This window comes from Panthera onca, chromosome C1 (genome assembly GCF_046562875.1).
Source record: "Panthera onca isolate mPanOnc1 chromosome C1, mPanOnc1 haplotype 2, whole genome shotgun sequence".
NCBI classification, from domain to species: Eukaryota; Metazoa; Chordata; class Mammalia; order Carnivora; family Felidae; genus Panthera; species Panthera onca.
Window position 1 is genome coordinate 1,283,357 of NC_138346.1, and position 27,795 is coordinate 1,311,151.

The 27,795-nt window shown below is 65.2% G+C and overlaps 1 protein-coding gene across 25 annotated transcripts in view; it reads left to right on the plus strand.

Annotated features, from left to right (window-relative positions):
* KIF1A (kinesin family member 1A) overlaps positions 1 to 27,795 on the plus strand; it is a 96,882-nt gene that overhangs the window by 52,203 nt on the left and 16,884 nt on the right. For 6 of the 25 annotated variants that reach the window (XM_078450637.2, XM_078450636.2, XM_078450638.2 and 3 more), the window contains 22 exons: positions 1,248 to 1,327; positions 1,574 to 1,680; positions 2,411 to 2,494; positions 3,388 to 3,568; positions 3,686 to 3,758; positions 3,934 to 4,027; positions 4,477 to 4,625; positions 4,875 to 5,053; positions 6,677 to 6,814; positions 7,446 to 7,718; positions 14,107 to 14,225; positions 16,317 to 16,402; positions 17,215 to 17,353; positions 17,530 to 17,701; positions 17,836 to 17,926; positions 19,319 to 19,437; positions 20,462 to 20,517; positions 20,678 to 20,786; positions 20,979 to 21,045; positions 21,146 to 21,230; positions 23,535 to 23,640; positions 26,034 to 26,060. In XM_078450637.2, the coding sequence (XP_078306763.1) occupies positions 1,248 to 1,327; positions 1,574 to 1,680; positions 2,411 to 2,494; positions 3,388 to 3,568; positions 3,686 to 3,758; positions 3,934 to 4,027; positions 4,477 to 4,625; positions 4,875 to 5,053; positions 6,677 to 6,814; positions 7,446 to 7,718; positions 14,107 to 14,225; positions 16,317 to 16,402; positions 17,215 to 17,353; positions 17,530 to 17,701; positions 17,836 to 17,926; positions 19,319 to 19,437; positions 20,462 to 20,517; positions 20,678 to 20,786; positions 20,979 to 21,045; positions 21,146 to 21,230; positions 23,535 to 23,640; positions 26,034 to 26,060 (2,534 nt within the window). The remainder of the gene's footprint in view (positions 1 to 1,247; positions 1,328 to 1,573; positions 1,681 to 2,410; positions 2,495 to 3,387; positions 3,569 to 3,685; positions 3,759 to 3,933; positions 4,028 to 4,476; positions 4,626 to 4,874; positions 5,054 to 6,676; positions 6,815 to 7,445; positions 7,719 to 14,106; positions 14,226 to 16,316; positions 16,403 to 17,214; positions 17,354 to 17,529; positions 17,702 to 17,835; positions 17,927 to 19,318; positions 19,438 to 20,461; positions 20,518 to 20,677; positions 20,787 to 20,978; positions 21,046 to 21,145; positions 21,231 to 23,534; positions 23,641 to 26,033; positions 26,061 to 27,795) is intronic. The other 19 variants (XM_078450648.2, XM_078450649.2, XM_078450651.2 and 16 more) reach the window with 5 other exon arrangements.

A 27,795-nucleotide genomic window follows, 5' to 3' on the forward strand; every position in this document is an offset into this window, starting at 1 on the left:
TTCTTCCGCCTTCATGTGCTCCAGGCTGGGGGGGGCAGCAGTGCTGAGGCTCAGAGGCGGGGGTGGGCAGTGCTTGCAAGGACTCGGGGCAGGCTGAGAAGCAGGTCACACCCTGCTTCATGTGCCTTCTGGAGACGCCTTGAGTTTTCCTGGGGAAACTTGCCCCTTCCCGGAGGGTGGGGTGTACCCCGGGGCTGTGGGAGCAGGTGCTCTTGGGACACTTGGCACCCTGGAGGCCTTTGGTTGGTGGCAGAGGGATTACCTTGGCACCCTGGTGGCTTTGGTTGGTGGCCCCGGATCTGGGCACTGCCCAGGAGTGGGAGGATGGCCCTAGGGACCACCCAGGACGCCTCCTTCTGAGAAGGGCAGCATTCCTGGGACTCTGGGGAAGTGCCCGTCCCAGCTGCACCCCCCTACTCAGCCCTGCAGGGCGAGCACCGTTCCCCTTGCTTGGGAGAGGGGGCGGTTGGGGACCGCTGTCCCCAGTGTCTGATGACCAGGACTTCACAGCCCCGCACAGGAGCGTTGGTGGTGCATCGTGGGATTTATAGCTTAAAGTGGAGGCGGTTTGTTCCAAGGTGCCAAGCGGGAAACCGAGGAAGCTGTCCCAGCCTCCACCATGTTGCAGGACCCTGGCCTGGGACACAGTCAGGGGTGGCGTTCCTGAGCTCAGGAAGCATGTCTAGGGCCCCAGTGCCCTGGGAGGGAGGCAGGCTGCTGAGGGCAGGGCAGCTGGCGGGCGCTGGTCACCTTTGGTAGGCCCGTGGACAGGAGAGCGGGTCCGAGCTGGGTGGCTCAGCAGGGACTTCCTTTACAAGCTGTGCTCCAAGCCCCCAGGCCAGATCCCTCCCTGGCCAGTGTCCTAATCCTTCTGGACTCTCAGATCCACTGGGACCTCAGCTCCTGGGCACTTCAGCTGGATTGAGGGCCTGTAGCCCCCTTGTAGGGTGAAGCCACAGACACAGAGCCTGGTGCCATGGGCCCTGCAGGACCCGGCCCGCACCCTGCACATCCGAGGGCCCGCCACAGCCCTCAGAACCCCCAGGTTCCCAGCTCCCCTAAGCGCCTACTGCCTGGTTCTGAGCTCCCTGGGCTCCTCACGGGAGCCAGGCCGGGAGGACACCGCGTCCCCAGGAGGCCAGGCCTAGGCTGGTGGCGGTCCGGCACCTGAGGAGAGACAGGTCAGGTGTGCGTCAGTGCTGGGCCCTGGCGCCTCCCCAGGAGACGTGACCCTCCTTTCCCCCCAGACACCACATCTCGTCAACCTGAACGAGGACCCGCTGATGTCCGAGTGCCTCCTGTACTACATCAAGGACGGGATCACCAGGTGGGGGTCGTCAGGGCAGGGCAGGCTCCCTGGCAGAGAGGCCGCCAAGCCTGGGTATGTGCTGCAGCATTGCTGTCCCCCGTGCCGGCTGCTGGAGACAGTGCCGAAGGCCACCCTGAGCTACGTGGCTCTCCCAGGCGGGGCGGCGCTTGGGGCATCCCTGTGGGGATGCGCGGGCAGGCCAGCGGGTGGCGGCATGGGTGCGCTGGGTCCTGCCAGTGCTGACGGCCCCCCGCCCCTCCCCAGGGTGGGCCGGGAGGATGCGGAGAGGCGGCAGGACATTGTCCTGAGTGGGCACTTCATCAAGGAGGAGCACTGTGTCTTCCGGAGCGACTCCCGGGGCGGCAGCGAAGGTACCTCTGCCCTTCAGTCCCCACCTCTGCCCTGGCGCCACTGACCGTCAGGCCTGAGCGGGGCTGTGGGTCAGCCCTCGCTCCTTAGTCCATCCCGGCAAAGCCCTTCCATTACAACGGTGTTCTGAGGGCTTGGCTGTGGACGCGGGAGCTCCCTCCCCATGCCGCGAGTGGTCTGGGGGTCTCCGTGGGCAGGAGAATGGGGAGCCGTGAGGAATGAACCTCCATCCGGGCTGGAGGACTATTTTCACACCGCACTCTCCTGTTGGCTGTGCGCGCGGCCATCTGTCCGTGTCCCCAGCCTGCCTGCCAGTCACCTCAGGGCGATGGCCTTGAGCAGCGTTGGGGACAGAATTCTGTCTCCAAAGCCTGCCCTCCTCTTTGGGATGGGCACAAAGCTCTAGGGGGCTCTGGGACCCCTGGGACCCCTGGGGACACACTAGCCACTGTTTCCCGTCCGTGCCCATCTGGTTCTCTGGGACAAAGGCACCTCCCCATCGGGCATCACCCTCATCTGTTGTATGGGGTGCAGCCCTCCTCTGGCTTCTCCAGGGCCCCCACGATGTATTGTCTGGCGGCCATCGGGCTTTGCAGCTAGCAGGGATGAGAGAGGCCTGATGCGGGCCACACCTGGGTAGCCAGTTGAGCCGAGCCCTGCATGCGGACAGAGGACATGGCCACTCAGGATGACAGTCCCTCACTCTCTGCCCTCCCCATCTCTGTCATGTAGCCGTGGTGACCTTGGAACCCTGTGAGGGGGCAGACACATATGTCAATGGCAAGAAAGTCACGGAGCCCAGCATCCTGCGGTCAGGTATGGCTAGGGCCTGGAGACAGGTGTCTCTTTCTCCCCTGCAGTTTCGGGACTAGGCCTGGGGTCCACACACTCAGGAGGATAGGCCTCAGCTCGGTGTCTCCTTGCTGGTACCTGGACCCCAGGGCAGGGAGGACAAGTGAGGGTGACTAAATGAGGGTGGCTGGCCAAGGTGGCGGGGGAGGAGCTGAGGGAGGCTTTAGGGAGGACTCACCAGCAGACAGGGGCTGGTGTGGGAGGAGCTGAGCCTGCTCCGTGGGCCCTAAGTCGGAAGGAAACTAGGCTGTCCAAAGAGCCCTTGTAGGCAGGACTGTCCAAGACGGTGGGTGCTACAACCCTGGTGGACGTGTCTGCCTGGAGGGTCCTGCAGACCGGGGGACCCTGGCCCTGGGCACATACAGACGGGGGGCCCTGGCCCCTGCCCTGCTTCCATCGAGGCGGGTACTGAGGGGAAGGGCCCGTGAGCCCGTGCTTCAGCATCCTGCAGGGTGAGGGTGGGGGCACACACAGCCCACTGGTGTGGAGGAGTGGCCAGGGCCAGGGCCTGGGGGCAGGAGACCAGGCTGGCCTGGGGGTGACATGTGTGGGCTGTGCACAGGACCGCACGTTGGAGAAAGCCCCAGGACTGTTTTGCAAACATCCCTGGCTGCTGTATGTTGGGGGGGGGGGAGTGAGGGGGTGGGTCTGGGGAGAGAGTCAGGTCCCGGCCACGGGGTAGGTGGCTGGCTGGTCCGGAGCAGACCTGGGTGGCTCCTGGTGGACCTCCCTGGGGCGGGCCAGCCTGGCGGACCTGCCCGTGCTCCACTTTTCCCGTCTTCCTGCCCTGGCCCCTTGAGGCCACCCCCAAGGCCACAGGCTACCCCCTGATGGCCGGCCTCGCTTCTGTCCCCCAGGAAACCGCATCATCATGGGGAAGAGCCACGTGTTCCGGTTCAACCACCCTGAGCAGGCACGGCAGGAGCGCGAGCGCACGCCCTGCGCAGAGACGCCCGCTGAGCCCGTGGACTGGGCCTTCGCGCAGCGCGAGCTGCTGGAGAAGCAGGGCATCGACATGAAGCAGGAGATGGAGCAGAGGTGAGGCCCGAGGTTGCGGGTCACCGCGCCCCCTCTTCCCCTGCCGCGCTCCATCCCCTTCCCCCCCCACGCCGCGCCCGCTCCCCCGCTCACCCGCGCCCGCTCCCCCTCCCGCAGGCTCCAGGAGCTGGAGGACCAGTACCGCCGTGAGCGAGAGGAGGCCACCTACCTGCTGGAGCAGCAGAGGCTGGTGAGGGCGGCCCGCCCGCCGGGCCCGGCCTGGGCGGGGGGCCGGGAGGGGGGTGCATGAAGGGGCCGGGCCGGGGGCGGGGGGGGGGGGGGAGCCTGAAGGGGTCAGGCCCCGGTGGCGGGGCGTGAAGGGGCCCGGCCTCCACGTGGGCCCACACTCCTCCCTCCGTGGCCAGGACTACGAGAGCAAGCTGGAGGCCCTGCAGAAGCAGATGGGCTCCAGGTGCTTCTCTGAAGCGAACGAGGAGGACGAGGAGCCGGAGGACGAGGGTGAGAGGCTCGGCGGGGGGGGGGGGGGGCGGGCAGCGCCTGGGCCGGGGCCGGGCGGGGTCTCGGGCACGAGGAGCCCCCCAGGCGCCTGGTCGGCGCCTTTGCCCTCGGGGTCCCCGGCCCGCCCCTCAGGGAGCGAGGCCTCCTTGTCCCCGGGAAGCACCCACGGAGGCAGGATTTGGGGGAGGCTGCGCTGCAGCGGGAAAGTGCAGGCGTGTGCTCGTGCAGTGTGTTTACACAGCCCGCCGGGCTTCTCTGACTCTCAGAATGTCCGGTTCTGGTCAGCCCCTCTGGGGCACATGGAGCCTTCAGGCCGCCCCCGGGGCAGATCCTTCTGTGGCTTTCCTTCTCTCCAAGAGCCCGCGACAGTTAGTGCAGAAGTGGGGGCCCCGGGCCAGAGTGGGGTAAGGTGGCATTTCCGTGACGACCGCACGTGCCTGTCCCCGCAGTCCAGTGGACGGAGAGGGAGTGTGAGCTGGCGCTGTGGGCCTTCCGGAAGTGGAAGTGGTACCAGTTCACGTCTCTGCGGGACCTGCTGTGGGGCAACGCCATCTTCCTCAAAGAGGCCAATGCCATCAGCGTGGAGCTCAAGAAGAAGGTGGGCCCCCACCCCGCCGCCCACAACCCGGGCCCCGTACAGCCGTGGGCAGAGCGAGGGAGGCCCGGGGACGGACCCAGGCCAATGCGCACCCTCCCTGCTCCGGGAGCAGCCGGGGTGCAAGTACAGCTTCCCCTCCGGCTGCCGGCTGGAAGGCTCCGGTGAACCCTGTGGGGCGTGCAGCCCGGAGGTGGGGCCCGGCTCGCACACCCCCGGGGGCTGACGGGCGGCCGCCTCCTGCCGCCACAGGTCCAGTTCCAGTTTGTCCTCCTCACGGACACGCTGTACTCCCCACTGCCGCCGGACCTGCTGCCCCCAGAGGCTGCCAAAGAGCGGGAGACGCGCCCCTTCCCGCGCACCATCGTGGCCGTGGAGGTCCAGGACCAGAAGAACGGGGCCACCCACTACTGGACGCTGGAGAAGCTCAGGTGTGGTGGGCAGGCCGCGAGGGGGGGCGGCAGGGGTGGGTGCGGGTTCGCGGTGCTCCTGCGTCCCTGCGCTTCCCTCCTGCTGGAGTTGCTTTCACAGTCAGAAGGCAACAGCGTTAGCGTAGAGTCGGCGTTCTCCTCCTACGGATGCAGCGGTCAAGTGTACCGCGCTTCCACGGAGGAAGGGGCGGATGAGGTTGACGGTGCTGCAGGAAGGCGGGCGGGCGGAGGCCGTGTCCTCAGAAGAGCTCGGCAGCTGCAAGCCTCTCCGCCCTGGGGCTGTAGGGATCCCAGGGGAAGACGGACGAGGGTCCGGGGGAGGGCCTGAGGGGGCTGGGCTGGGGGCGAAGCCGTCCCTGCGAGAGGCGTCTTTCCTCCAGCTCCGCCTGCACCCTCCCCACGTGCTCGTCCCCACGTGTGGCTCTTACCTGAGAAAGGGGACTGAGTGAGGTGCAGGCGATGCCGTCCAAGGGAAATCGAACGAGCGCTGCTCGAGGTGCCCCAGACGTGAGGCCCCTGCACGTAGGCCGAGCCAGGGTGGGCGGGAGGGAGCGCAGGCCATCAGGAGGGAGACAGGAGCAGAGCAAGCGAGTCCACGGCCTCCGTGCGGGTCTCCACGCCCTGGGCAGGGCAGGGCCAACCGCTGGGACCGTCCGGTTTGGATTTCTCTGGAGGGCTTTGGCGCACAGAGCCTGCCCCTGGCTGCCGAGTCCCTGGCTCCAGGGTGATTTCAGGCAGGGGGTGCTGGCTTGGCGTGAGTCAGACAGGTGGGTGGCGGGGGTGGGGGGTGGTTTCGGTTTCCTTGTGAGAGGTGGGCTCACCCAGGACTTATCCACTGTCTGCAGGAACCGGCCGGCCCAGCCAGCAAGGCCCCACAGATGTCCCGACACCCTAAAATACAGAGAAGGAAAGCTGTAAAAATACACAGTCCTACCCAGACACTCCCGCACACACCCTCACACGCTCACAGACGCCCGCACACCTCCTTTCTCGCATGGCTCGCTCACACGCTCACACACACGCTGGCACGCACGCGCGCGCACACAGGTACATGCGCTCTCGTAAGATTCATGCGAGTAGATGCTCACGCTCAGGGCCCCCGCCCTCCCCGGGGCCGCGCTGTGGCGGGGACGAGCGCGTTCCTATCGCCGCTGAGCCCTACCGGGAAACGATCTCGTTCCCATTCTTCCACAACTTGTTGGTTTTCCTGGAGATAACACTTTTTGAGATATGTCATGTTTCTGTATCCCGTCACCGATTTGCCGTCCGTTCCCTTGAGATTTCAGGGCTCTGTGACGGGATCCCCCACCCCGAGCGTCCCCGCCGTGGCTCTGGCCGGAGCCCTCTCCGTTTCCCCTCCAGTTCCCGGCCCATCCTGCCTGCATAGATCACGTGGTGTCCCTGGGCCAGCATCGAGAGTATTTAGCACATGCTCGCCTGGAGGTCTCCTTGCTCACGGTTGACAGATTGTGAGGACCGTGCAGGGCCTGTCAGCAAACCATGCTGAACCCCGGATGACGCTGAGCTGCGGCCGGAGCCGGGTGGAGCCTGCTGTCCCCAGCAGCAGAGATGTGCCGTGCCGGCCGCTCGCCCAGGCCCACAGTGATCCCTGTTCCCCTGCAGGCAGCGCCTGGACCTGATGCGGGAGATGTACGACCGGGCCGCGGAGGTGCCCTCCAGTGTCATCGAGGACTGTGACAACGTGGTGACTGGCGGAGACCCCTTCTACGACCGCTTTCCCTGGTTCCGGCTGGTGGGCAGGTGGGCGCCTCCTTCCCTCCCTGGGCTGAGAGAGAGAGAGAGAGAGAGAGAGAGAGAAGGTGGTGGGGGCAGGGAGTGGGCGTCCTCCTAAGGCCGAGCGCCCTGGCTGGGCCCCGGCCCTGACATGAGGAGGGAGCCATCGAGAGGCCCTTTCCCACCTTGACGTCCCTGACCTCGTCCTTCCTGGGTCCGAGACACCCCGCCCCAGCCACTCCTGTCCACAGACCAGTGGGCCCTATAATTTGGGGACCGGGGAGGGGAGGGAGTCTCAGTATCACCACCTACACCTGCTGCGGGGCTGTGGCCGCCGGGTTGCACGTGTCCCCGCGTGTGAATGTGTGGCTTGGTCAGGCTGAGTGACCTGGTCCTCACACGACCTCAGCCACACCTGGCGAGGATCACGCCAGTGGCTACTTTCCAGAACTTTCGGTGACCTTCCCCTGGGCACACGTGTGGTTTCTTTCCAAGCCTGGGGACGGGATGCACTTTTGGTTCTCGTGTCTTTTAAAGCAGCATTCCTGATGGTCTGCGTGTTTGGTTTTGGTTTTAAACAGAAGCCCCCACCCCCGCCCTGTCCGTCCCCGCGAGTAGCTGGTGTTAACTTCTCTCTGTCTTGTCGCACTAACCTCAGTTCAGTCATCTCTGGCTGCAACAGCTACCCTCTTCTCAACACATGCATGAGCGAGCGCATGGCTGCTCTCACCCCCTCCCCCACCTTCTCGAACCCCGACTCCGACGCCACCGAGCCTGCCGAGGAGCAGAGCGTGGGGGAGGAGGAGGAGGAGGAGGAGGAGGAGGAGGAGGAGGAGGAGGATCTGCAGGACGACGTCTTTCCGGAGCACGCGCTGTGCGACGGCCGGGACCCGTTTTACGACCGGCCCCCCCTGTTCAGTTTAGTAGGAAGGTTGGTGAGGTCGAGGACGGCATGCTGGGAAGGAACCAGCTCTTTTGCGCAGGAGCACTGCTGCGGGCACAATTTGACCGCCGTCAGGGCGTGACCCCCGAGCAGAGGGTGTGAGGGAGCGAGAGGATGTGAGTGTGCCCAGCAGGGAGAGTCGGGCCCCAGTGTCAGAAGAGGTGGTGCTCCCGGAGCACGGCCGTCCGGCGCTATGTGGTGGAGCTGTGTCTACAGACAGGCCCTGGAACCCGGGAGGAGTCCCCGAGCGGGGCTGCTGGGGGGCATTTGGGAGAGTGGGGGTTTGCGTCTGTGCACCCACCACTGGCTGCAGCGGCCTCACTTCCCTCCGCCTCCTCGTGCTGTTGACCTGCTATTGACCAATAGCTCCCCGCTGGGAGAAGGAGGCCAACCTGGCGGGGGGAGGGGTGGGGGGGGGGAGGAAGAGCTGGCGGGGGAGGGTCTGCCTCTGAAGCCGGGGCCCAGGTGGACCTTGCCTCTCCCCGAGCCCCTCTCCATCTGAGAGTAAGGACGGTTCGCTCCTCCTGACCTCCCGGCTGTCACGGCGAGAGAGGGCACACGTGGCCCTGTGCCCTCGAGGAAGTGCCCTCGGCAGAGAGGGCTTGTTACACTTTCTGGATGGAAGAGGGAGGCCGAGGTCAGGAGGTGGAGCGGAGGCCCCGGGGAAGCCCAGACCCCCCAGGCAGATTGGGCAAATGCGGCTGCCATTCGTGTTTTTTACTGCCACGGAATGGAGGCAAAACAGATGAAGGAAAGATCTAGAAACTTAGCTGCTGTAGTAAGGCATTCAGCTCATTTTGATTTTACGTATAGAAAAAGCACAAGAGGGTTTCAACAGCAGCCTTTTCTGAGTCGGAGACGGCTTTCGTGGGCTAGGCCAATGGGAGTTTCTGCAGGTTTTGACCTCGGAGCCCCAGTACTGGAAGCTGAAGGCCGAGGTTGGCCCCCAGATAACGGGTTCACACTAGCAGCCCTTGGGCGCAGATGCTGGACTGAAGGCCCACCAGCTTCTCCTGGAAGGAAGCAGCTCCCCACGGGCGCATGTCGTGGAGCCCTTCGACTAGCTTTCCGTGGGTGTGGCGTGCTGGCCTGCTCCATAAACACGTGGGCTCTCGCCCTCCGAGATGCCCTGGGTCTGGGCCTCCCGCTCCGCTGAGAGTGGGGTGTAGCCCCGGGGCCGGCTCCACGCAGGCCTCTAGAAAGCTCTGGGCGGCTCCGGCGTCAGGTAGGCGTGGGCTCAGGGCGCAGGGGAGCGAGGGCACCGGGAGAAACGGGGTGTGAGCTCTGCAGTCTCAGCCAGAAAGAGCTGGGTCCTTCCAACACTTTCCCCCTTCTGTGGATCTGAGATGTTACCAAACAACCAAATCAAACCAAGTCGTCAGCGAGAGGCCAGTCCCCCCTACGGCGGGCGGTCTGTGTAGGGCTTCATCTGGAAATGTCCCGATCTTTTTGGTTTGGCAAGAATTGGCTTCTCCCGCGCAGCAGCTGTGCAGGCCCAGGCCCTGAGAAGGACCCCATCTTTGGTTTCCTTTTATCCTTCTGGTAGCTGCTGGCTCTCTCTCTCCAAAGCTTAAGCAGAATTGGGGCACCCACTCTTGTCTCCCTTTGGAAAGGCTTTCCTGGCCCCAGCATGCGTCTCTGCACCTCACCAACCTCGTGGTTTTAGCCCTGCCTCCTCCCCTCAGCCCTGGCTCTGCCGCTCTGCCGTCTCCTCTCTCTCCGGGCGGGTTTCAGCCTGCTTCAAGGTGCCCTCACCCCTGTGGATGGGCCCCCCCCCCAGCCTGGGGGGCTCCTCACCCACGGCCAGGGTTAGCCCCCCAGTGGCCTCTCCCTCTGGTGGTCTGGGGTGCGAGGTGAAGGAGGGAGGTGGGACGGGCTGACCCAGGCAGCAAAAGTGGCCCCGGGGGCTCTGGTTCCCCCCTCCCCCAAGAATGCTCCCTGCCCGGAACGTCGCTTTCAGTAGCTGGATGGGCAGGGAGCCCCAGAGAGGAGGGCGAGGGGCTGGCAGCCAGGGATGGAGGGCCCGGGGACGGGTGGCAGGGGCGGCGTGAGGCGGGACCTCCCGAGCCGTGAGCCCCTCTGTGCAGCCGGCGCACCGTGGCTGGCGGGGCCCGCCGGGCGGTGCTGAGGCTGTTCTGGCCCCTTTGCTGACGGACGCTGATGTTGGGCCGTCTGGCATGTGTAGGGCTGTGGAGGGGAGGCCGGCGTCTGTACCAGGGCCCTATTCCCTCACGTCCGGGGTTCTGTCGGCCAGGGTGGGCTCTGCCTGGGCCGTGGGCTCTTCCAGCCTTGGCTTGGAAGGTGGCTAGGTGGTGGCTGCTGGGCCCCAGGGGTCCCTTCTGGCCGAACGTGCCCATCACCGTGTCAAGGTTAGGTCTCGGGGATTAGGGGCGGCAGGAAGGAGAGAGGGCCCAGCGGCCGGCACCGTGCGCTCTTTTGCCTTCTGGGAGCGTCCCAGCTGGGTGCCCCAGGGGACTGTGTGCATGTGCTTTAGGCACTGCTGGGTTACGAAGCTCAGAGAGGGGCAGAGGGGTCCGTGGACCCCCGCGGCCGATTTCATTGTGTGGTCCTGCACCTCCAACCGGGGGGCACCTCGAGGCCCCCACCCCTGGGCAGCCCCGCCTCCGGGGAGCACATCGAGGCTGCATTTGTCTAATGGTTTGAAGTTGGAAATGGCAGTTTTTGATGCCACGGGTGTTTGGATGTTTTTTCGCCCCCGACAGGAAATCCTAAGTTGATCTCCTTAATTAGCCGATCGAGCTGGTGAGCGGGACGATGGTGTCTACCTAGTAGGGCTAGGAGCCAGCCTGTGGGTTTAAACCCCAGCTGGTGCCTTAGCCCCCAGCCCGAGGCACTTCCGCCTCTGTCTTCGTGCCTCAGTTTTGGGTCTGGGAGATGGGTACCGACAGCTCTAAGGCAAGGAAGGTGCAGGTGCTTGAACTGAGACGCGTCATGGGTGAGGAGGACACACGCGCTGCCCGGGGCCGTGGAGGCACCGCTGTGTCAGTGCCGGCCCCTCGTGAGCTCAGAGGCACGGGCTCCCAGGATGGCTTCACGACTTTTCCACCCACCAACGGGGTGATTGTGGCCTCGGGCACACGAGAGGCCCAGCCCCAGCCGGTGCGTGGGAAACCTCAAATCTGCACGATGCTACAGGTTCTTGAGCCCGTGGATTGGCAACATGGCAGAAAACGTCCACCCTGAAGACGGCGAGGGGCTTTGTGCCATGAGGCCCTAAGGACAGAGCCAGGACTGGGCATGCCTGCCCTGACCTGGGCCCGGCCCTGCCCTCTGCCTCAGTCTCCCTCTGTCCTGGCCTTTGTTAGGGACAGGGGAGGAGAGTCAGGAAGCGGGTGGGCACAGACCCTGAGAGCTCACCTCTGGGGTGCTGTGAGTGGCATTCTGGGTGGCCCCGGAGCCCAGAGCCAGCCCCCGTGGAATGGTCCCCAGAGCCTTCTAGGAAGGCACTCCTGGCTTTGAAGTGGCCTGGGTGGGAACAGCCTTCAGCTCTCCTTCCCGGAGGCTATAGTGGCTGAGGACCCTGCTGCCGGGCACTGTGCCCTCACAGGCCTGCGGTGGGAGGTGCTCCTCCGCTTCTGAGGGCCCTCCCGTTGGTTCCTTGGCAAGTATCGATGGGGGTGGGCAGGCCGTGGCCCCCGCGTCTGTGCCCAGGGCCCCTGGGGGCCTCCTCTCTGCCTCCCAGCACGGGGCTTTCTGCAGTGGGCCCTGCGCTGGGAGATGGGGTGGGGGCTGACTTGAGGGCCCTGCAGCTGGGGGCTGTCCTGCTTGGTCCCCTTAGCTGTGTCCAGAGTGGTGGGCTGGCCAGACGGGGGCCCAGTCAAGGGGGCAGAGCAGGGTCGGGACATGTTCCCGCAGCCTGAGTTCTGGGCTCCCTCTGCTTCCCCTTCTGGACCTCAAGGCTTCGCTTTCTTTCGTGGCCGCCCCCTTCACGCACCCTCAAATTCAAGCAAAGGCCCTTGGCCAGGATTCCGGGGGCCCAGGGAGGGCAGCCCAGCACTGTCCCTGTCTGGAAGTGAGTGCTGGGAGAGGCTCACCAGCCAGCCCCGGCCAGACCCTGTCAGAAGCAAGGGGCTTCTGCTCTCTGAGTCTCGGTTTCCTTTTGTGACTAGGGTCATGGCTGGCTTTTGCCGACAGCCTCCGTGCCTAGTCTTGCTGGGTGGCCAGGGGCAGGAGAGCCCCCGCCCCTGTCGCAGTCAGGCAGACCTACCTGCACCGTCCTCAACACAAATGCTTTTCAGTGATGAGTTCCCCTGGGACAGCCATCCCCTGGGGCATTCTCAGAGAGGGCACCCTGCTGACGAACAGAAGGGCTCCACAAAGCCATCAGGGGCTTCCCCTGCCCCAGGGGGACATCCGGGCCCCAGAAGGCAGTGCGCCCTTTCCTCCGGCTGGTGCCTGTCTTGGCCTGGGGGGTGCCCAGGGAGCAGGAGACACTTGGCAGAGACCGCCCCCCCCTGCAGGTTGGGACAGATGGCTCTGAGGAGATACGTGACATGGGGGCTGGGAACAGAGAGGAGGACAGGCCTCACTTGTGGAGGGAGCAGAGAGCACCGGGGTTGCCCCGGGACCGAGGGGGTGGCTGGGCGGTAGGGCTAGCGGTGAGGCAGGAGCTTGGCTGGCACCGAGGGTGTGCGGGAGTCTGGTCAGAACCCCAGGCCCCGTCTGGCTGCTGTGGGGGCCGAGGGGGAAGCAGCTGGGTGACAGGTCCTCCGCAGAGGACCTCTAGTTTGAGGGAGAGCTGATGCATTTGAGAGCAGAGCCAGGACGCTGCTCGGGTTTCTAACTTCTGTAGACAGAGGTCCGGCAGGAGTGGGGGGGACAAGATCTGGAGCCCACACGAGAGAGGGGCTCCGGGGTCTGGAATCAGGCCCCTGGGGCACAGCCCTTCCCCACGCCTGTGGTCACAGGGGCTCCTCCAGGAAATGAGGCATGGGGCGAGACCAAGGGGCTCAGCCTGGGTGGTGTCTGATCTCTAAGCAAGCTAAGAGGGGTCGGGGATGTGGTGACACCTCTCCTCCTCCTCCTCCTCCTCCCCCTCCTCGTCCTCCTCCTCGTTCTCCTCCTCCTCCCCCTCCTCCTCCCTGTCCTCCTCCTCGTTCTCCTCCCACTCCTCCCCCTCCTCCTCCTCCCAGCTCAGCCCTGGGCCGTGCATCTGGGTGCCAGCACCCACATGGCCTTCAGACTGTGACCTTTCCCCCCTCCCCCCCTCCCCCACTTCCCCTATTGCTCTCACTTCTGTCCCCACTGTGTTCTCCCCGGCTGAAGCCCTGGGACTCCCTTGCCCCATCTCTACACCTGCTCCCCCACACCTCCTGCCCATCCTCGCCCAAGCTCTCCCCCTTCCCTGGGATCCCCCACTGCCCCAAGATCCCCCTGGAAGCCCGGGGCTATCGAAATCTGCACCTCCGAGCTGGGCCCAGTGCCGGTCATGCCGGGAGGGAAGGGGAGGGCCGGGCGGGAGGCAGGTCCTGCGCCGATGTGTGAGCGGAGCTGCGGGTTCTCACCAGATGGGCCACGTGGGCCGCCTTCCCTGTGTCAGGTGTCCCCTTGGGACGGGTGCCCCCGACCAGGGAAGAATTTTGCTCCATGTCAGCCTGCACACCTAGCTGCGTGGCACGGGTCTCCCAGAGTCCTCTCTGTCCGGGCGGCCCGTGCGACCTCTGAGCATTGGCCAGCTCCGGGAATTCGGTGGACACCTGGGTGACGTGGCCCCTCGCCGGCCTGGCCTGCCACTCGCTGGGTGCGCAACAGAGCCGCTCGGGATGTGAAGGGCTCTGGGCGCCCTGGGGGTGGCGGTGCCTTGTGGGCCGGGGGTGCTGCCCCGTCGGCTGCCACTGTGCGCTCCCACCCGCCGTGTTCCCCGAAGGGTCCGAGAAGGAACCGAGAGCTGTGTTCCACCTTAGGAGCCCCCTGTGGGGCCCCGAGGTCAGGGGTCACTGGGAAAGAGGCGGGAGGCAGGGGGATGCCGGGCATCAGTGCCAGTGTGAGGTCCTAGCTCGGCGTGGCCGGGTCCCCAGGTCCTCCTCCTCCTTGAAGCAGGCTGAAACCTCCCTCCTCAGCTCTGATAGCGGGTATGGCCCCGCGGGCTCCGCCCCGTGCCAGCCCCGCTCCGCGCTTCCTTCTGCCCGCCCTGCGCACGCCCTCCTCCTCCTGTGTCCTCCGCGGCCCATGGACCCCCCCTCCCCAGCCCCCGCCCAGCACAGCCCTGTGTCCGTCCCGCCTGCTCGCTGCCCTGGCTGCCTTGCGCCTCGCTCTGCTTTGCAGTGTTGTGTCGTGAGCCCGGGCCGTGCTGCCGCCAGCGCCGCTCCGCGCGCACGCTGGAAAGGCCCTGACCTCTGGCCTCTGCTTCCCCCAGGGCCTTCGTGTACCTGAGCAACCTGCTGTACCCCGTGCCCCTGGTGCACCGCGTGGCCGTCGTCAGCGAGAAGGGAGAGGTGAAGGGCTTCCTCCGCGTGGCCGTCCAGGCCACTTCAGGTGCGTGTGGGGCGGCCCGGGCAGAGGGCCCCGTGGGCACCGTGCAGTGGCCAGAGCGCCACCGGCTGCCTCTGTGTCTCCGGCTCCTGGCCGGCACACGGGCTGCTGGTTCCAGGAGAAGCCTCTGCCGCCCAGCTCTGCGCTCCGGCCTTCCAGACGCTCCCGGGTCAGGTCGGCCGGGGTCCTAGGAGACTGTGCGGGCCGAGCCCAGGGCTGTCCGAACCCGCTCCGGTTCGGGGGCCCTCCTCCCTCCCATTAGACAGCCCCAGGTGGACCCAGAGACCGACCGGCTTCAGACCCCAGCCTGGTGCGGAGCGGCCGCTCCCCGGCGGTCTCTGAGCCCAGCACAGGCGTGCAGACTGCAGCCCGGACCGGGGCCACGGCAGCCCTCAGAGCCTCTCTCGAGACTCCCCGGTGTGCCCCGCTTGCGGGCCCCGTGGCCTCCCTGGAGCTGGCCTTTCTCCCCAGAGGGTGTGCACACCCCCCCCCCCCCACTGTGGGCCTGCAGAGGTGGACACCCTCTTGCCGCTGAGCCCTCCCCTCACCCCCGGCCGGGGTCCCGGGACAGGAGAGCCACAGAATGCCTTTGAGTCTGGGTTTGCTTCCCTGTAAATGGCATCCCGTTTGAAGCTCCCTACCCAATAGGAGTGTCGAAAGATTGTTCCAGAACACAGATGTGGGCATGCTTAGCCACCAGAAAGCTGCAGGCCAGAGAGGGCCTAGTGTTCGTGCTCTAATGGCCGTTGCTCCCTTCTCTGCCCTCGGGGCCCCCAGCCCCTCCACCGTGGCCTCCTTCTGTCTCCTCCCACTGCCTGGGCAGCCTGGGGAGATAATGAAGCAGAAAACATGCAGAAATGCCGAGCAACTCCCAGACTAGGTGGGGCTGGGCTGCTCCAGAATGCTCCAGCCGCTGAAAGGGTCTCGAGTCACCCCACCCCACTTGAAGCCGCTCCAGGCGGTTTTGGTTACACCTTTAGGATTCTTTTGTCAAATTCTCACTAGCCTGTAATTTCCAGATACTCTTTACAGCGCTTCCCAGTCATGTCACCGTGGTGCCGAGATCCCCCGGGGACCCCGAATGGGGGAAAGGACAGAGGACGGGGATTCTAGGGACGTCTAGTGCCACAGCCATTCCTCAAGGGGGACCCTGTCCCTGTCATCTTGGAGGGGCTCTGTCCCCCTGAGATCTTGGCCCTTTGTGACCAGCCTGAGCCCCGATGCAGCCGGTCCCACAGAGTGGCCTGCTTTATAGGCGAACGCTGTGTGTATTTGGGCCACACCTGATATTCCCTGTCTAGTGGCTACAATGGAGAAGGAGCCACTTGGAAAAGCTCCGGTGGTCACACGTCACACCTGTCCTGCAAGTGTCAGCTTGCAGGACCCCTCAGCACCGAGTGGAGGGGCCGGCCCCGGGCCCTCAGGCAGCTGGGGTAGAGAGCACAGCAGGGTTTTGCCCCGCCCCCCTGGGGGCCCCAGAAGAGGAGGTCAGAGCCCCTGGATTGTCTGAGAGGCCTCCCAGGGGGGTGGCTGGATTTGGGGTTGGGGAGGCTGACGGAAGCCAGGTCTGGGGGTGTCCCTTGGGAAACAGTGGGAAAGCACAGGACGCCATGAAGGACGGCAAGTGGGGGGCGTGTGGGGAGCAGGCGTGGGAGCTGAGCGGGGGCTGCCTGGGGTCTGGGTGGATGACGGTGGAGTCAAAATCAGGAGGACCCCACGGAGGGGTCTTGCCCCGTACGGCTCTACTGGTGCAGCCGAGTCTGGGGGAGGGCGGGGGTGGCCAGGACTCAGGGAGACGGGCAATGGTCATAAGGCTGGTTCTGAAAACACGGAGCTGTGGCCCCATCAGAGGAGGCTGTGCTGAGGATGTGGCCCCGCCTGGGATCTAGGACAGCACAGGCGGGCGACCGGCGTGCCTGGGACGCGTCCTCCTTGTTCTGGGGCCGCGGTGGGTGGCACTGGGGATCCCCCCGTGTGGGCCAGAGTCTGTTCCGGCTCCTGTGCCTTCCCCCCACCTGGCGACTCCGCCTGGCCCTGCCACTTCCCCCTGGGGGACGAGCCGGGCCCCGACCGTCTGCTCTGTCCCCATTTCAGCTGATGAAGAGGCCCCCGATTACGGCTCTGGCGTCCGACAGTCAGGAACCGCCAAAATCTCCTTTGATGACCAGCATTTCGAAAAGGTGCCGTGAAGGGTTTGGCCCGGCTGCCCAGCACGAACGCCGGGGGCAGCTGTGCAGCGGGCCCCGGGGCCTCCTGTGTTCCTTCCTCTCCTTCCAAGCCCCAGCCTCGTGGCATGTCCCCCTGTCTCCCACTGTCTGACTTGCCCTGACCCACTGGGTCTCTCTCTGCCCTCGCCACGGCCTCTCCGGGGTCTGTATCTGCTTTCCCTGCCTGGGCCTCAGCTGCGGGCCGGGACACAGAGCAGGTGTGCACCCCCAGACACCAAGATGCCTCCACTCCACCCGCCTTGTCCCCTCCTCGGGCTCGCTCTCCTGGATGCTGTTTCCACCAGCATCTTTGCTCGCGCCAATATCCCACTGAGAGCCAGAGGGCCCCTCCTCACTGTCTTGACATCAGGTGCCGGGCTGCCCCCGGCCCGGTCCTCCCTCAGAGGAAAGTGCTTTCCACCTGGGCTCCCCTTTCTACTCTCAGGCCAGAGGGTGGAGGAGGGGGAGGGTCCTGCTCAGGGCCCCAGACCGGGCTTAGCTCACAGGCCAGGAGGCTCCTTCCCTCTCCTTCTTTGGCTCTTTCCTAACCTGCCCCCACCTGGCCACCCGTCACCCCGCCTGAACTGCTCCCCCGCTTTCCCACTGCAGCCAACACAGGCCACGGCAGCCTAGGAGAGGCCGAGGGAGGTGGGCGCCCGTCTGGGCAGGGGCGGGTCTGCAACGCGGGTCCACAAAGGCCCTGACCCGACTCCGGGGCCCTCAGTGGGCTAGAGTGGCCTCACCTGGAGCCGGCTCCCCCTGACTCTGGCCCCCAACCCACGCAGTTCCAGTCCGAGTCCTGCCCCGTGGTGGGGATGTCCCGCTCCGGGACCTCGCAGGAGGAGCTGCGCATCGTGGAAGGTCAGGGCCAGGGTGCGGAGGCAGGGCCCTCGGCCGATGAGGTCAACAACAACACCTGCTCAGGTAGGTTGCCACACCTGCCCCGGGGCCCGGGGCACTGGGACACGGCCCCCGCCCCGCCGTGGCCGGGGAGGCTGTGAGACCTTTCCACGAGAGGACACCGCGTGGGCTCCCCGCCTGACGCCGGGCTCTCGGCCTCTGGGGTGCTGCCACGTTGCTCTGCCCTCGGCCCCCTGCAGCCGTGCCTCCAGAAGGCCTCCTCCTAGACAGCCCTGAGAAAGCCGCCCTGGACGGGCCCCTGGACGCCGCCCTGGACCACCTGCGCTTGGGCAGCACCTTCACCTTCCGTGTGACAGTCCTGCAGGCGTCCAGCATCTCTGCCGAATACGCGGACATCTTCTGCCAGTTCAAGTGAGCCCCGGCACCCCCTGCTGGCTGGGGACCAGGGCGGGCGCCTAGCACCCCGGTGACCCCCGCCAGTCCCCGGGGACGGGTCCCCCGTCCCGTCTCCTGCACCCAGCCGAGCGTCTCCTCTAACTCTGCAGCTTCATCCATCGCCACGACGAGGCCTTCTCCACGGAGCCCCTCAAGAACACGGGGAGGGGCCCCCCGCTGGGCTTCTACCACGTCCAGAACGTACGTCCTGAGCGCCCCCGCCTCCGCCCCCCTCCCGGGTCTCTGGCTTTGCGGGGCCTCCCCGGAGCTGAGCCGAGCTGTGGTCACTCTCCGTCATACCGTCTCCCTGTCCTGAGCCCCAGCCGTGAGCTGGCGGTGCCCGGGTGTGAGGGCACGAGGCCTCTGGTGCCAGGCAGGGCCGTGGAGGCTGCTGCTGGACAGTCGGGGCCTCGGTGGGCTGCTACCTGGGGGTAGGGGCAACCCGGGGGGCAGATAGGAGCACGGGGAGTCCGGGGTGCCCCACGTGGCGCCGGCCTGCTGCCGGGGAAGAAGAGAGGCAGGGCACACAGAGGGCATCGGAGAGGTCAGGGAAGCTGCAGGTGGGGCACGTCCCAAGCTTGGCTGCGGGAAGAGCGGGACTCGGACTGGAGTGGCTCCGTGAGGCAGGAGAATGTGGCCAGCCAGCCAGCCGGGTGGGGGGGGAGATGCGCTCCACTTGGCCACGATGAATGCCGCCGGGGGGCAAGGCCTCGGGTGCCCGCCGAGGAGCGTGGATTTGACCCTGAGCGGTGCGGCCTGTGGGTGCGGGCTGTGTGGCCCAAGCAGTCACAGGCCCCGCACTCAGAAGGGCCCCACGGACCGGCCCGTGCTGACGCTCAGGCAGCAGGGAGCTAGTGGGTTCTCAGCCAGGGAGGCCGGGCCAGGGGTGAGGGTGTGCAGCCTCCATTCCTGGGCTCCGGAGCAAAGCCCGCGCCCTGGCGGCCTTGACAACCAAGTTACTGCCTCTCAGCCTTGGAGGCCGGAAGCCCGAGATGCAAGTGTGGGTCGGGTCGTTCCTTCAGTGACCGTGAGGGGGACTCCGTGCCGGGCCTCTCCTGGGCGGATAGATGCGGTCTTCTCTCTGTGTTCTCACACAGTCCTCCCTCTGTGCCTGCCTTCGTGTCCTCATTTCCCCTTTTCGTGAGGACAGCCATACCGGATTAGGGCCGCCCTGATGCCCTCATTCTAACTTGGGATTATCTCTCTGAAGAGTCTAGGTCCAGCCACAGGTCCTGGGCATTCAAGCTACAACATAGGAATTGGGGGAGGGGGGCACAATTCAGCCCATAACTCTCAGGGAGTGGGCGAGGGCCCAGGAAGGCTCAGGCCAGGCCACAGACCTTTGTCCCCTTGCCAGCCCGGTGTTCTGAAAGGGCACTCTCGGGGGTCCGGCCTTCAAGGGTGTGATGGGAGGGGAGGCGGGGCAGGAAGGACCAGGTGAGGAGTGTCACCCCTTCGTGGGCAGAGGTCGGGCCCAGCCGCGGTGTCCAGTCGGGTCCTCCACAGAGGCTGAGCGCTTACCTCTGCAACCTTCCTTCCCTCTCTTGACTGTGGCGTGGCTGCGGCCTCCTGCCTGCTCTCCTCATCCGCCAGATCGCAGTGGAGGTGACCAAGTCCTTCATCGAGTACATCAAGAGCCAGCCCATCGTGTTCGAGGTCTTCGGCCATTACCAGCAGCACCCGTTCCCCCCGCTCTGCAAGGACGTGCTCAGGTTGGCAGCCCTGGGTTGGGGGGCTAGCGGCCCCCTTCCCAGACCTCATCCAGCCCCCACAGGGCGTGGGCCCTCTCCACCTCCCAGCCAGCGAAGCCGGCCTTGCCCCAGACAGGCCTGGTCAGGTGGCTACAGGACCCATGGGCCTTAGATGCCCATTTTCCCTGATGATGGGGCGGCTGGTTACCCAAGGTCAGTGGGACCCAGAGCAAGTCAGAGACATCCCTTCGGGATGTCGGCAAGTTTCTTAAAGAGTACTGCCATCTGGGCCCAGACCCCTGCGGGTATGGGCCATGTCCCCGGGCCAGGGAACCGGGTGCTGGGCGGGAGGATGGCCCGGGTGGCCCACGGGGAGACGGCTCCTACTGCCTGCTCACCACTCCACTGCCCGGCTGTCCCTTCCCCCGAGTCCTTGGCCCCCAGACTGAGTGAGGGAACATCTTTCCGTCTCCCTCATTCCACGTGACCTCTGGGGGACTCTGAGGGTAGGCCAGGGTGTCCCTTCTGTGGTCCCCACCCCCCACCTGGGCGCAGGGAGAACGGCACGTGGCTTCTGTGGTGTGGGAGCCTCTGGCCACCTCTGCCCCCCTCTCAGCTGTCCTGGGGGACCCGGAGCTAAGTGGGGCGTCCCAGGTGGTGGAGGAAGAGAAAAGCCACGAGAGGTACTGGTTCCAGGGGGGGTGGCCCCAGGAGCCTCGTCTGTCCTCGGGAGGGCCAGGGGAGGCTCTGTCCTGGAGGCCCCTGGACAGAGAACCAGCGTTCTCGCCCTGTTCTCCTGGACTCGTGGGGCCACCCAGGCAAGGTCTGGGGTCCCCAGGGGCCCTCCTTCCCCATCCAGGCTGCTGGAGGGCCTGAGCCCAGGGCCTTTCCTAGGCCCTGGGAGGCAAGGGGGCAGGCGGAGGCTTGGAGCAGACCGTGCCGTGACCGCCCTCTGCCAGCCTCCTGCCCTTGGCTCCCTCTCCAGCTGGAGGGTCCCAGAGACGCCACCTGCAGCCGCCTCACAGAGGCTCTTCTTCCTCCACAGCCCCCTGAGGCCCTCACGCCGCCATTTCCCGAGGGTCATGCCGCTGTCCAAGCCAGGTAGACGGAGCCCTCCTGAGTCCACCCCCGCGGGAGGGAGGTGCCCACGCTACCCTGGACGCGTTCCCCGCCCCGGGCCTCCTTCCTGAGCGTGCCCCCAGGACGCGGCAGGTCAGGTCTCCCATCAGCGGCTGCCTCTCTCTCTCCCGTCCTCCCCCAGTGCCTGCCACCAAGCTCAGCACCCTCGCGCGGCCCTGCCCGGGGCCCTGTCACTGCAAGTACGACGTGCTGGTCTACTTCGAGATCTGTGAGCTGGAGGCCAACGGCGAGTGAGTCCCAGCGCCTGCCGGGGTCGGCAGGGCTCCGGGTGGTGCACGGGGGCACTCTGGGCTCCGGGCCGGACCGCCTCACCTCCGCCAGAAGGCGGGGCTGCTTTCCCTGCCGTGGCCCTTCGGCTCCTCGGGCGGGGGCCGCGTGTGTCTGCGGGGCGGGGCCTTGCCTCACGAATCTCTCTCTTCTAGTTACATTCCCGCGGTGGTGGACCACCGCGGCGGGATGCCGTGCATGGGGACCTTCCTGCTCCACCAGGTGCGGAGCGCTCCCCGGCCCTGCCCGCCTCGTGTCCCCTGCCCCGCCCCATGTGACCCCCAGACCATCTGACCGTGTCCTCTCTCCTGGTGCCTGGCAGGGTATCCAGAGACGGATAACCGTGACACTGCTGCACGAGACGGGCAGCCACATCCGCTGGAAGGAAGTCCGAGAGCTTGTCGTGGGTGAGTGAGACGGGTGGGGGCTGCCTTGGGGGCTGGGGCTGGGCCGCTGGGAGCAACGGGGCCCCACCCTCTCCGCCCCCCACCGTCCCGGCCAGGCGGCTGACTGCTAACCACAGCTCTGCCCCTGATGCCGTGTGACTCTGGCTAAGTCGCTTAACCTCTCTGTGCCTCTCTGAAGAGCCTAGGAAAGGAAAGCTCGGACTAGGGTGATGATTCCAAATTTCTATGCAATCACCATGTCAGCTCACCAGGGCTGCCGTGACACAGCACCACAGACTGGCAGCTTAAACAGCAGAAAACGATCCTCCCGTAGACCTGGGGGCCTGAGTCTGAGGGTGTCAGCAGGTGGCCATGCCCCCTCTGAAGCCCGTAGGGGAGAGCCCTTCCTGGAGGTTTGTGGGGAATGTCTGTCCCTCTTCGGCTTGGGGACCCGCCGGCTTTAATGCTTCAACTTGACGTGGCCTCTTCCTATAGAAGAAGCTACTTTCAGGCCTGCTTCCTCCATTGTGACCCCATCTCAACTGATTATACCTGCCGAGACCCTGTCACCAAATAAAGTCACGTTCTGAGGTCCTGCAGGTTAGGACTTCAACACAGCCGTTTTGGGGGGAGGACACAGTTCAACTCCTGGTGGTCACCACGGCTCTTAGACGGTTTTCTTCCACGACCTCACGCTGTGAACTCTTTGGTCTACTAGACGAGTTTCTTGGCCGAGCTATAGACTTTTTCCAGTTTTCATTCAAGGACACGGACACCTGTCCGCCCCTGCCCTTTCTGGATTGATGGATCCCTCTGGAAACCCCATCCTGGGCACTTCTGTGGCCAGAAGGGCAGCAGCTGCAGGGTGCCGTCCCTGGGGCTTGGAGAGGGGGTTCCGAGGGTGCAGGAGCGGGGACATGACCGTGAGACCCATCGTGCTATGCCCAAAAGCGCAGAGCTGTGGACAAGGAGGTTCTGGGGGCCCAGGACAGATGCTTTCGTTTTAGACATCTCGTATCTTTTTTCACGCACACGGTGAAAGGCTGGAGCAGGCGAGCCAATCCTCATCTCAGATGTCGTTTAGGGCCGGCGTGGACAGTGAATCGACTTAAAGAGTTAGCAGACACCCGGCCAGCGCGTGGACCGGATGCAGGCAGGAGTGTGTGTCCCGTGTGTGGGCAGAGAAGGGGAGCTGGTGAAAGGATTTGGGGAGATGCTGGTGTGAACGCCAAGGCTCCCGCTCCACGTTGGGGTGTTTGGGCTGTGCCTCTCTGGGCTTCATAAACCACACGGACCAGCGAGCGGGCTGGGAGCGAATGGGCTCCGGGGCGTCGCTCTCGCAGGCGGAGCACCTGGCCAGGCTCGGAAGGGGCAGAGAACCTCTGCGGAAGCACGCGCTCCAGGGGCCGAGCAGGGATGAGGCTGGCACTGTGGCGAGCTTTCTTCCGGCAGCCGAGCCGTGGGGCACTCCACCTCCAGCCACGGGGACACATGCTGGAGAGCACTTCTCGGGGAGCCCACACCTGCCTTCTCCCAGAGCCCAGCAGTTGCAAGAAGGTTCCAGGAAGTGGGGCCAGCAGCTGCCCCGTGTACAGACACAGAATCCTGGCCGGATCCCGGGCTCTGCCTCATCTCTGTGTGGGGGGCGGCACACAGGGCTTAAGGAGAAAACGTAGTGCGTGTGTGTCCCCTGAAGAAGCAAAGTATTCAACCTAATGCTACCAGGGCAGGAAATTACTAACGGGGTCGCCAGCGGGATTCTTGACTCGCAGTGGATAGGACCACCACCCCAGTGTGGGCGGCTTAGAGGCTTCTGTTAGAAATGTGCCCTGCAGGGAGAGATCTGTGGCCCAGATAGTGTCCTCCCTCCGTCCCTCTGTCCCTCCCTTCCTCCCTTCCTTCCTTCCTTCCTTCCTTCCTTCCTTCCTTCCTTCCTCTTTCTCTCTTTCTCTCTCTTTCTCTCTTTCTTTCTTGAAGGGAAAATCTCTCATTATCTTGCTAAGATTTTCTTTTCCAACGAGAGCCTGTACATTCTAGGCCGAGTGTTTGGAATCTATCAGTTGGGTGCAAGAGAGACAGACCTTGAGAGTGCCTAAGCTGAAAAACTCCAATTACGGGAGGAACGACGGTGGAGTGAGCCAAGGGCGCTCACGCCCGGGCTGGTAGCAGACCTTGCCATGGGCTCCCTGTCCGGCGCTCTTGTGGGCACGTGGGGAACCCGCTCCCTGATGCGGTGTCACGGTTCCGGAGCCCCCGCCCAGGCAGGGACCCAGCACCCCCTTCCGTTGTCCTGAGAGGTGACTGAGCCCATGGCCTTTCCCGTAGGTCGGATTCGAAACACACCAGAAACTGACGAGTCCCTGATCGACCCCAACATCTTGTCTCTCAACATCCTCTCCTCCGGCTACATCCACCCGGCCCAGGACGACCGGTGAGTCCCCTTGGGGTGACAATGGGTTCTGTTCCCAGCTCCCTGGAGACAGGGTCCAGGTCGAGACCCAGGGCGTGCCCTCAGCTGACCTGGCTTTGTAGGGTCCGGTACGTGTCCAGCCCCGAAACTTTTGGGCCTTCCTTTCCGACACCTCTGGAACAGGTGCGGGACGGGCAGGCTCGTGGCCTCCAGGTCCTTTGGTGTGTTTGTCTACACGTTGTCCCATCACTGGCTCTCACATTCGTCCGGCCTGTCCATTCGGTGACCTGGTGGAGGGGCAGCGGGACTCGGGGGTTGATGAGCTGGGTTCTCTCTTCAGGAGTTTTGGGGGGGCAACACGGGGTGGTGCGCAGACAGGCGGTCCTGAATCTCCCCGACCACACTGCTGTGGGTGAGTCCGGGGCTCTGGCCGGGGTCCCTCGGGCTGGGGGTCCTGGATCCGCCAGGCACCATTTGGCACGCGCTCCTTGTCGCTGGGCTATTCCTTTCCGAGCTTGTGGTTAGTGGCCAAGACTCTGCAGCCCGGGCAGCCCCAGCCCCGCCACATCTGGGACAATGGTCGGGGTATGCAAGCCCCCAGGGACACCCTTAGCAGCCCCCGACAAGCCAGCCTTGTTGAGGCTTGCCGGAGGCGAGGGGGCGGGAGGTGAGGGGTGGTATCTGAGGACTGACGGGGCGGGGGGCGGGGGGAGGGCAGCTCCTAACTGCCGAGAGCTGCCCTGTTGGTGGGGACGTGGGCTTGGCTGTGTCTGAGATGCTGCTTTCTAGGGACTTGGGGGAAGGATGAGGTGTTCCAGAGTGCTGGATGGCTGCTGCGGAGGGCTAGACCTGGCCCAGAAGCAGAAGCTGAGAGTTGACCCTTGGAGTTCACACTCTGGGTGTCCTCACGGGTTCCTGCGACAGCGTCTGCAGGAAAAACTTCTTTGAGGGCTGGGCGTGCTCGGAGGGGACAGGGACCCCACACTTGCAACGAAGGCTGGGGTCCGTAAACGTAAAAGGACCTGAGGGAGTCATCCTGTCCTGACTCCCGGGTCCAGACGGAGCCTGGGTTCATCATGGACGCCCCAAGGAGTGGGCTGTAAGGGAAGCACCCTCAGGGTGGGCAGTTGGGGGGCCAGGAGTCCGAGACCCCCAGAGGGGCAGCTGTGACTCGTTCTAGCCCTGCCCAGGAGCCTCCCAGAAGAAACTCTGCTGCCCTCACGTCCAGGGGAGGGAGGAGTGGGATGCAGAGTGCCGAGGGGGTTCTCATGATGTGCAGGCTGGGGGGCCCCTCTGAGGCCGTGAGAATGCGTCAGAGGAGGCCTGATCCCCAGCCACACGGGGCTGCCTGCAGGGATGTGGGGACCGGGACCCCAGAGGGGAGGGTGGCCCCGGGACCGCCTGTGCCATTGGGGAGGGGTCTGTCTGCCATGCTGAGTGACCTCAGCATCCCCCTGGCCTCTGACCCTTCCTTTGCCCAGGCAACTTCTAGATTTTGGGGGCAGAAATGGAGTGGGGGCAAAAACAAGCGAGTGGGGGTGGGTACGTTCCCTCTGGGCCTCCCTCCCTGCGCGGTCTCTCTACACTGAGGACCGTGTTTCTGGGTCTTTCCATTGTCCCGCCAGCCTGGCCGAGGGGCCCTTGGCTCTGGGCTACGTCCCGGGGTAGCTTAGGAGGCTGTGGCTCCCGGCTGGACCTCGGGTCAGCAGGGCTGTAGCTAAATAGGTCCACCCCTGTCCCTAGAGGCCCGAGGACCCGTCACTGATGGGGCTTTGGTTCCGCTTCCTGGGAGCTGTGGCAAGTGAGGCTGGACTTGGGGCAGCTCTGGGGTCCACTGGCCCTGTGTCTTAGGTCAAGGCCCTGGTCCAAGGGTAGAGGAAGGCCCGTCCACGGGGCAGGCCCATAGACCTTGCCAGAGCTGCTTGGGCCTCAGGCTTGGCTCCTGCCCACGCCAGTATAGCCCCAGGACTGCTCTGACCCCCCAGCTTTGCCCCCAGCAAAGTCCTGGGGACCCTCCTCACCTGGCGGCCCAAGGCGGGTGCCATCCCGAGGCTCCGCTGGCCAAGCCAGAGGGCCCCTTCCCGAGAATCTTCCTCTTCCCCAACCCTGGCTGATGTCCTCAGAGCCCCGTGATGGGCCGCTTGGGTGCGCCCTGCTCCCCCTGGAGACGCTGGGGCTCAGAGACCCCAGGCCTGGCTTGGGCCGAGGGGCTCGGGCTGTCCTCATGCTTTGCCACGACCTCGGCCTCCTCCGCTGCAAGGCCCCACGCTTTGCTCAGAGTGGGCCTGTTGCCGCAGACGGCTGCTCTCCCCGCTGCCCCTCCCCTCGCTGCCGCTGCCCTGCCGCCCAGCTGCCCGCTGTCCCGCCGCCCTGCCCGCCGCCCTCACTAACCTCTGATTGTTTGTGTTTTGCAGGCAGTTTCTTGATTCGGACATGCCTAGGTATCATTTGTGCCCCTTGGTTTTATTCCAGCCTCTCTCCTTCCCCAGACCCACAGCCCTGACTTTTAATTTCGGCTTTTTGATCCCTTCTACACTCGCTCCCCTTTCCCTCCTGTTTCTCCGTTTTCTTTCGTTTTCTTTCCTCGGAATACTTTTTTGATTTTCTCTGTTGCTTCCTCTTCCCACCCCCTCCCTCCCTCTTGGCTGAGCTCCTTCCCGTACTCTTGATTTTGGCTGCATCCGTAGTTTCCCGCCCGCCCCTCCGTAGACACTGGCTGGCCTCCTGCTCCTCCCGCCCCTGAGCCTTGCCCGCCCCGCACTGACCCACCCCTGCCGGAGCAGGAGCCGGTGCCCCCCGCATGCAGGCTGGCCGCACCAGCCCCACTCCCTGCAAGGTGAAAGAGAAAAGGGGGAGGAGGGGCCGGCGCTGGGCCCGGGACGGGAGGGCAGATGGGTACCGGCCCTGCAAGGGACCTCTGCACCATACCCTCCTCTGCTGGGCGGTTGCCCGGCCAGGCTGGCCACCACACACCCTGTTTGCAAGTAGGTGGGCGGTGAAGTTGGGAGGGGCCCAGTAGGTCTCGGGACTCACCCGGGTGGCCCCAGGTCCAAACCCCCCGGAGGCAGGGGTTCCCGGGCAGGGGATGCCCTCTCTGAGTTGAGTGGGACCCCTGCCAGTGCCCACTGGGTGCAAGGGTCAGTGAGGCCCTGGGCACGGACAGCCTCAGGGTTCCTAATCAGGACCGTCCCTGAGACCCAAGTCTGTTCTGGGCAGAGGGTCAAGGTCGTCTCCCTCTGGGTCCTGTGGATTGTGGTCAGAGCTCCGTGCTGGTGGTCTCGCAGGACAGCCGTTTTGGAAGGCGAAGTGAGCGGTTGGAAGGCTTCTGGCAAACGTTTGAGCCTTGAGGCTGCATGGTAGCTTGAGCCGGGTAGGGGTGGTGCCTGCTCCTCTTCTGGAAGGAGCCCCAGGGTGGGGCAGGGGGCACGGCAGGACTGAGTCATGGCCGTGAGGGTCACTGTGAGTGTGACCCGGGCACTTGGAGCCTAGGCCCCAGGGAGGGCGGCAGGCTGTGGTCCCGCCGGTGTGACCCTCGGGGCGCACTCAAACATCGCACCTGTTGGGTGAACCCATCTTTTCCAGAGCCTGCTGCGGGCCCTCTGGGGACCCTGTCAGGGGAGAACTAGGGTGGCAGTGGCTGCCCCAGAAAAGGGGGCACGGCCGTGCCGGCCGGAAGGGACCCGTCTCTCCGGGCCATGCGCTGGAGGAGGTCGGGCGGGGAGCCGGGCTGGTTAAGGCCGTGTCGCTGCTCTCAGAAGGCTCTGGGCTGGGAGTCCCTGGCTCGGGTTCATCCGCTGGGCGGGACCCAAGTTAAGGGCTGTTTCCTTGACGAGTGGAGACTTCCAGGCGGGTCGGTGTGAGGGCTCGAGGGGGCGTGACTGTTTTGTCCACGTTTGAGCTGCCACAGCCAGCGCAGGGGGATAGAGGGGCGCTTGCCGGTCTTCAACCCGCCCCCCAGACACAGACCTCCCGGAAGGTTCTGGAGAGAGATAATGCCCTGTGGCCAGGGGGAGGTGTGGCACCAGGAAAGGGAACCAGTTTTCCTTTCCGGCAGGGCTTTCTTTGCCAGCCCCCCAACGTCATGAGGCCCTCACCCCTGCACCTGAGCGGGGAGCACCGTCCCCCCAGTTCCAGAAGAGGGCTCACTGGCCCCAGTGGGCTTGGCCAGTAAGAGGA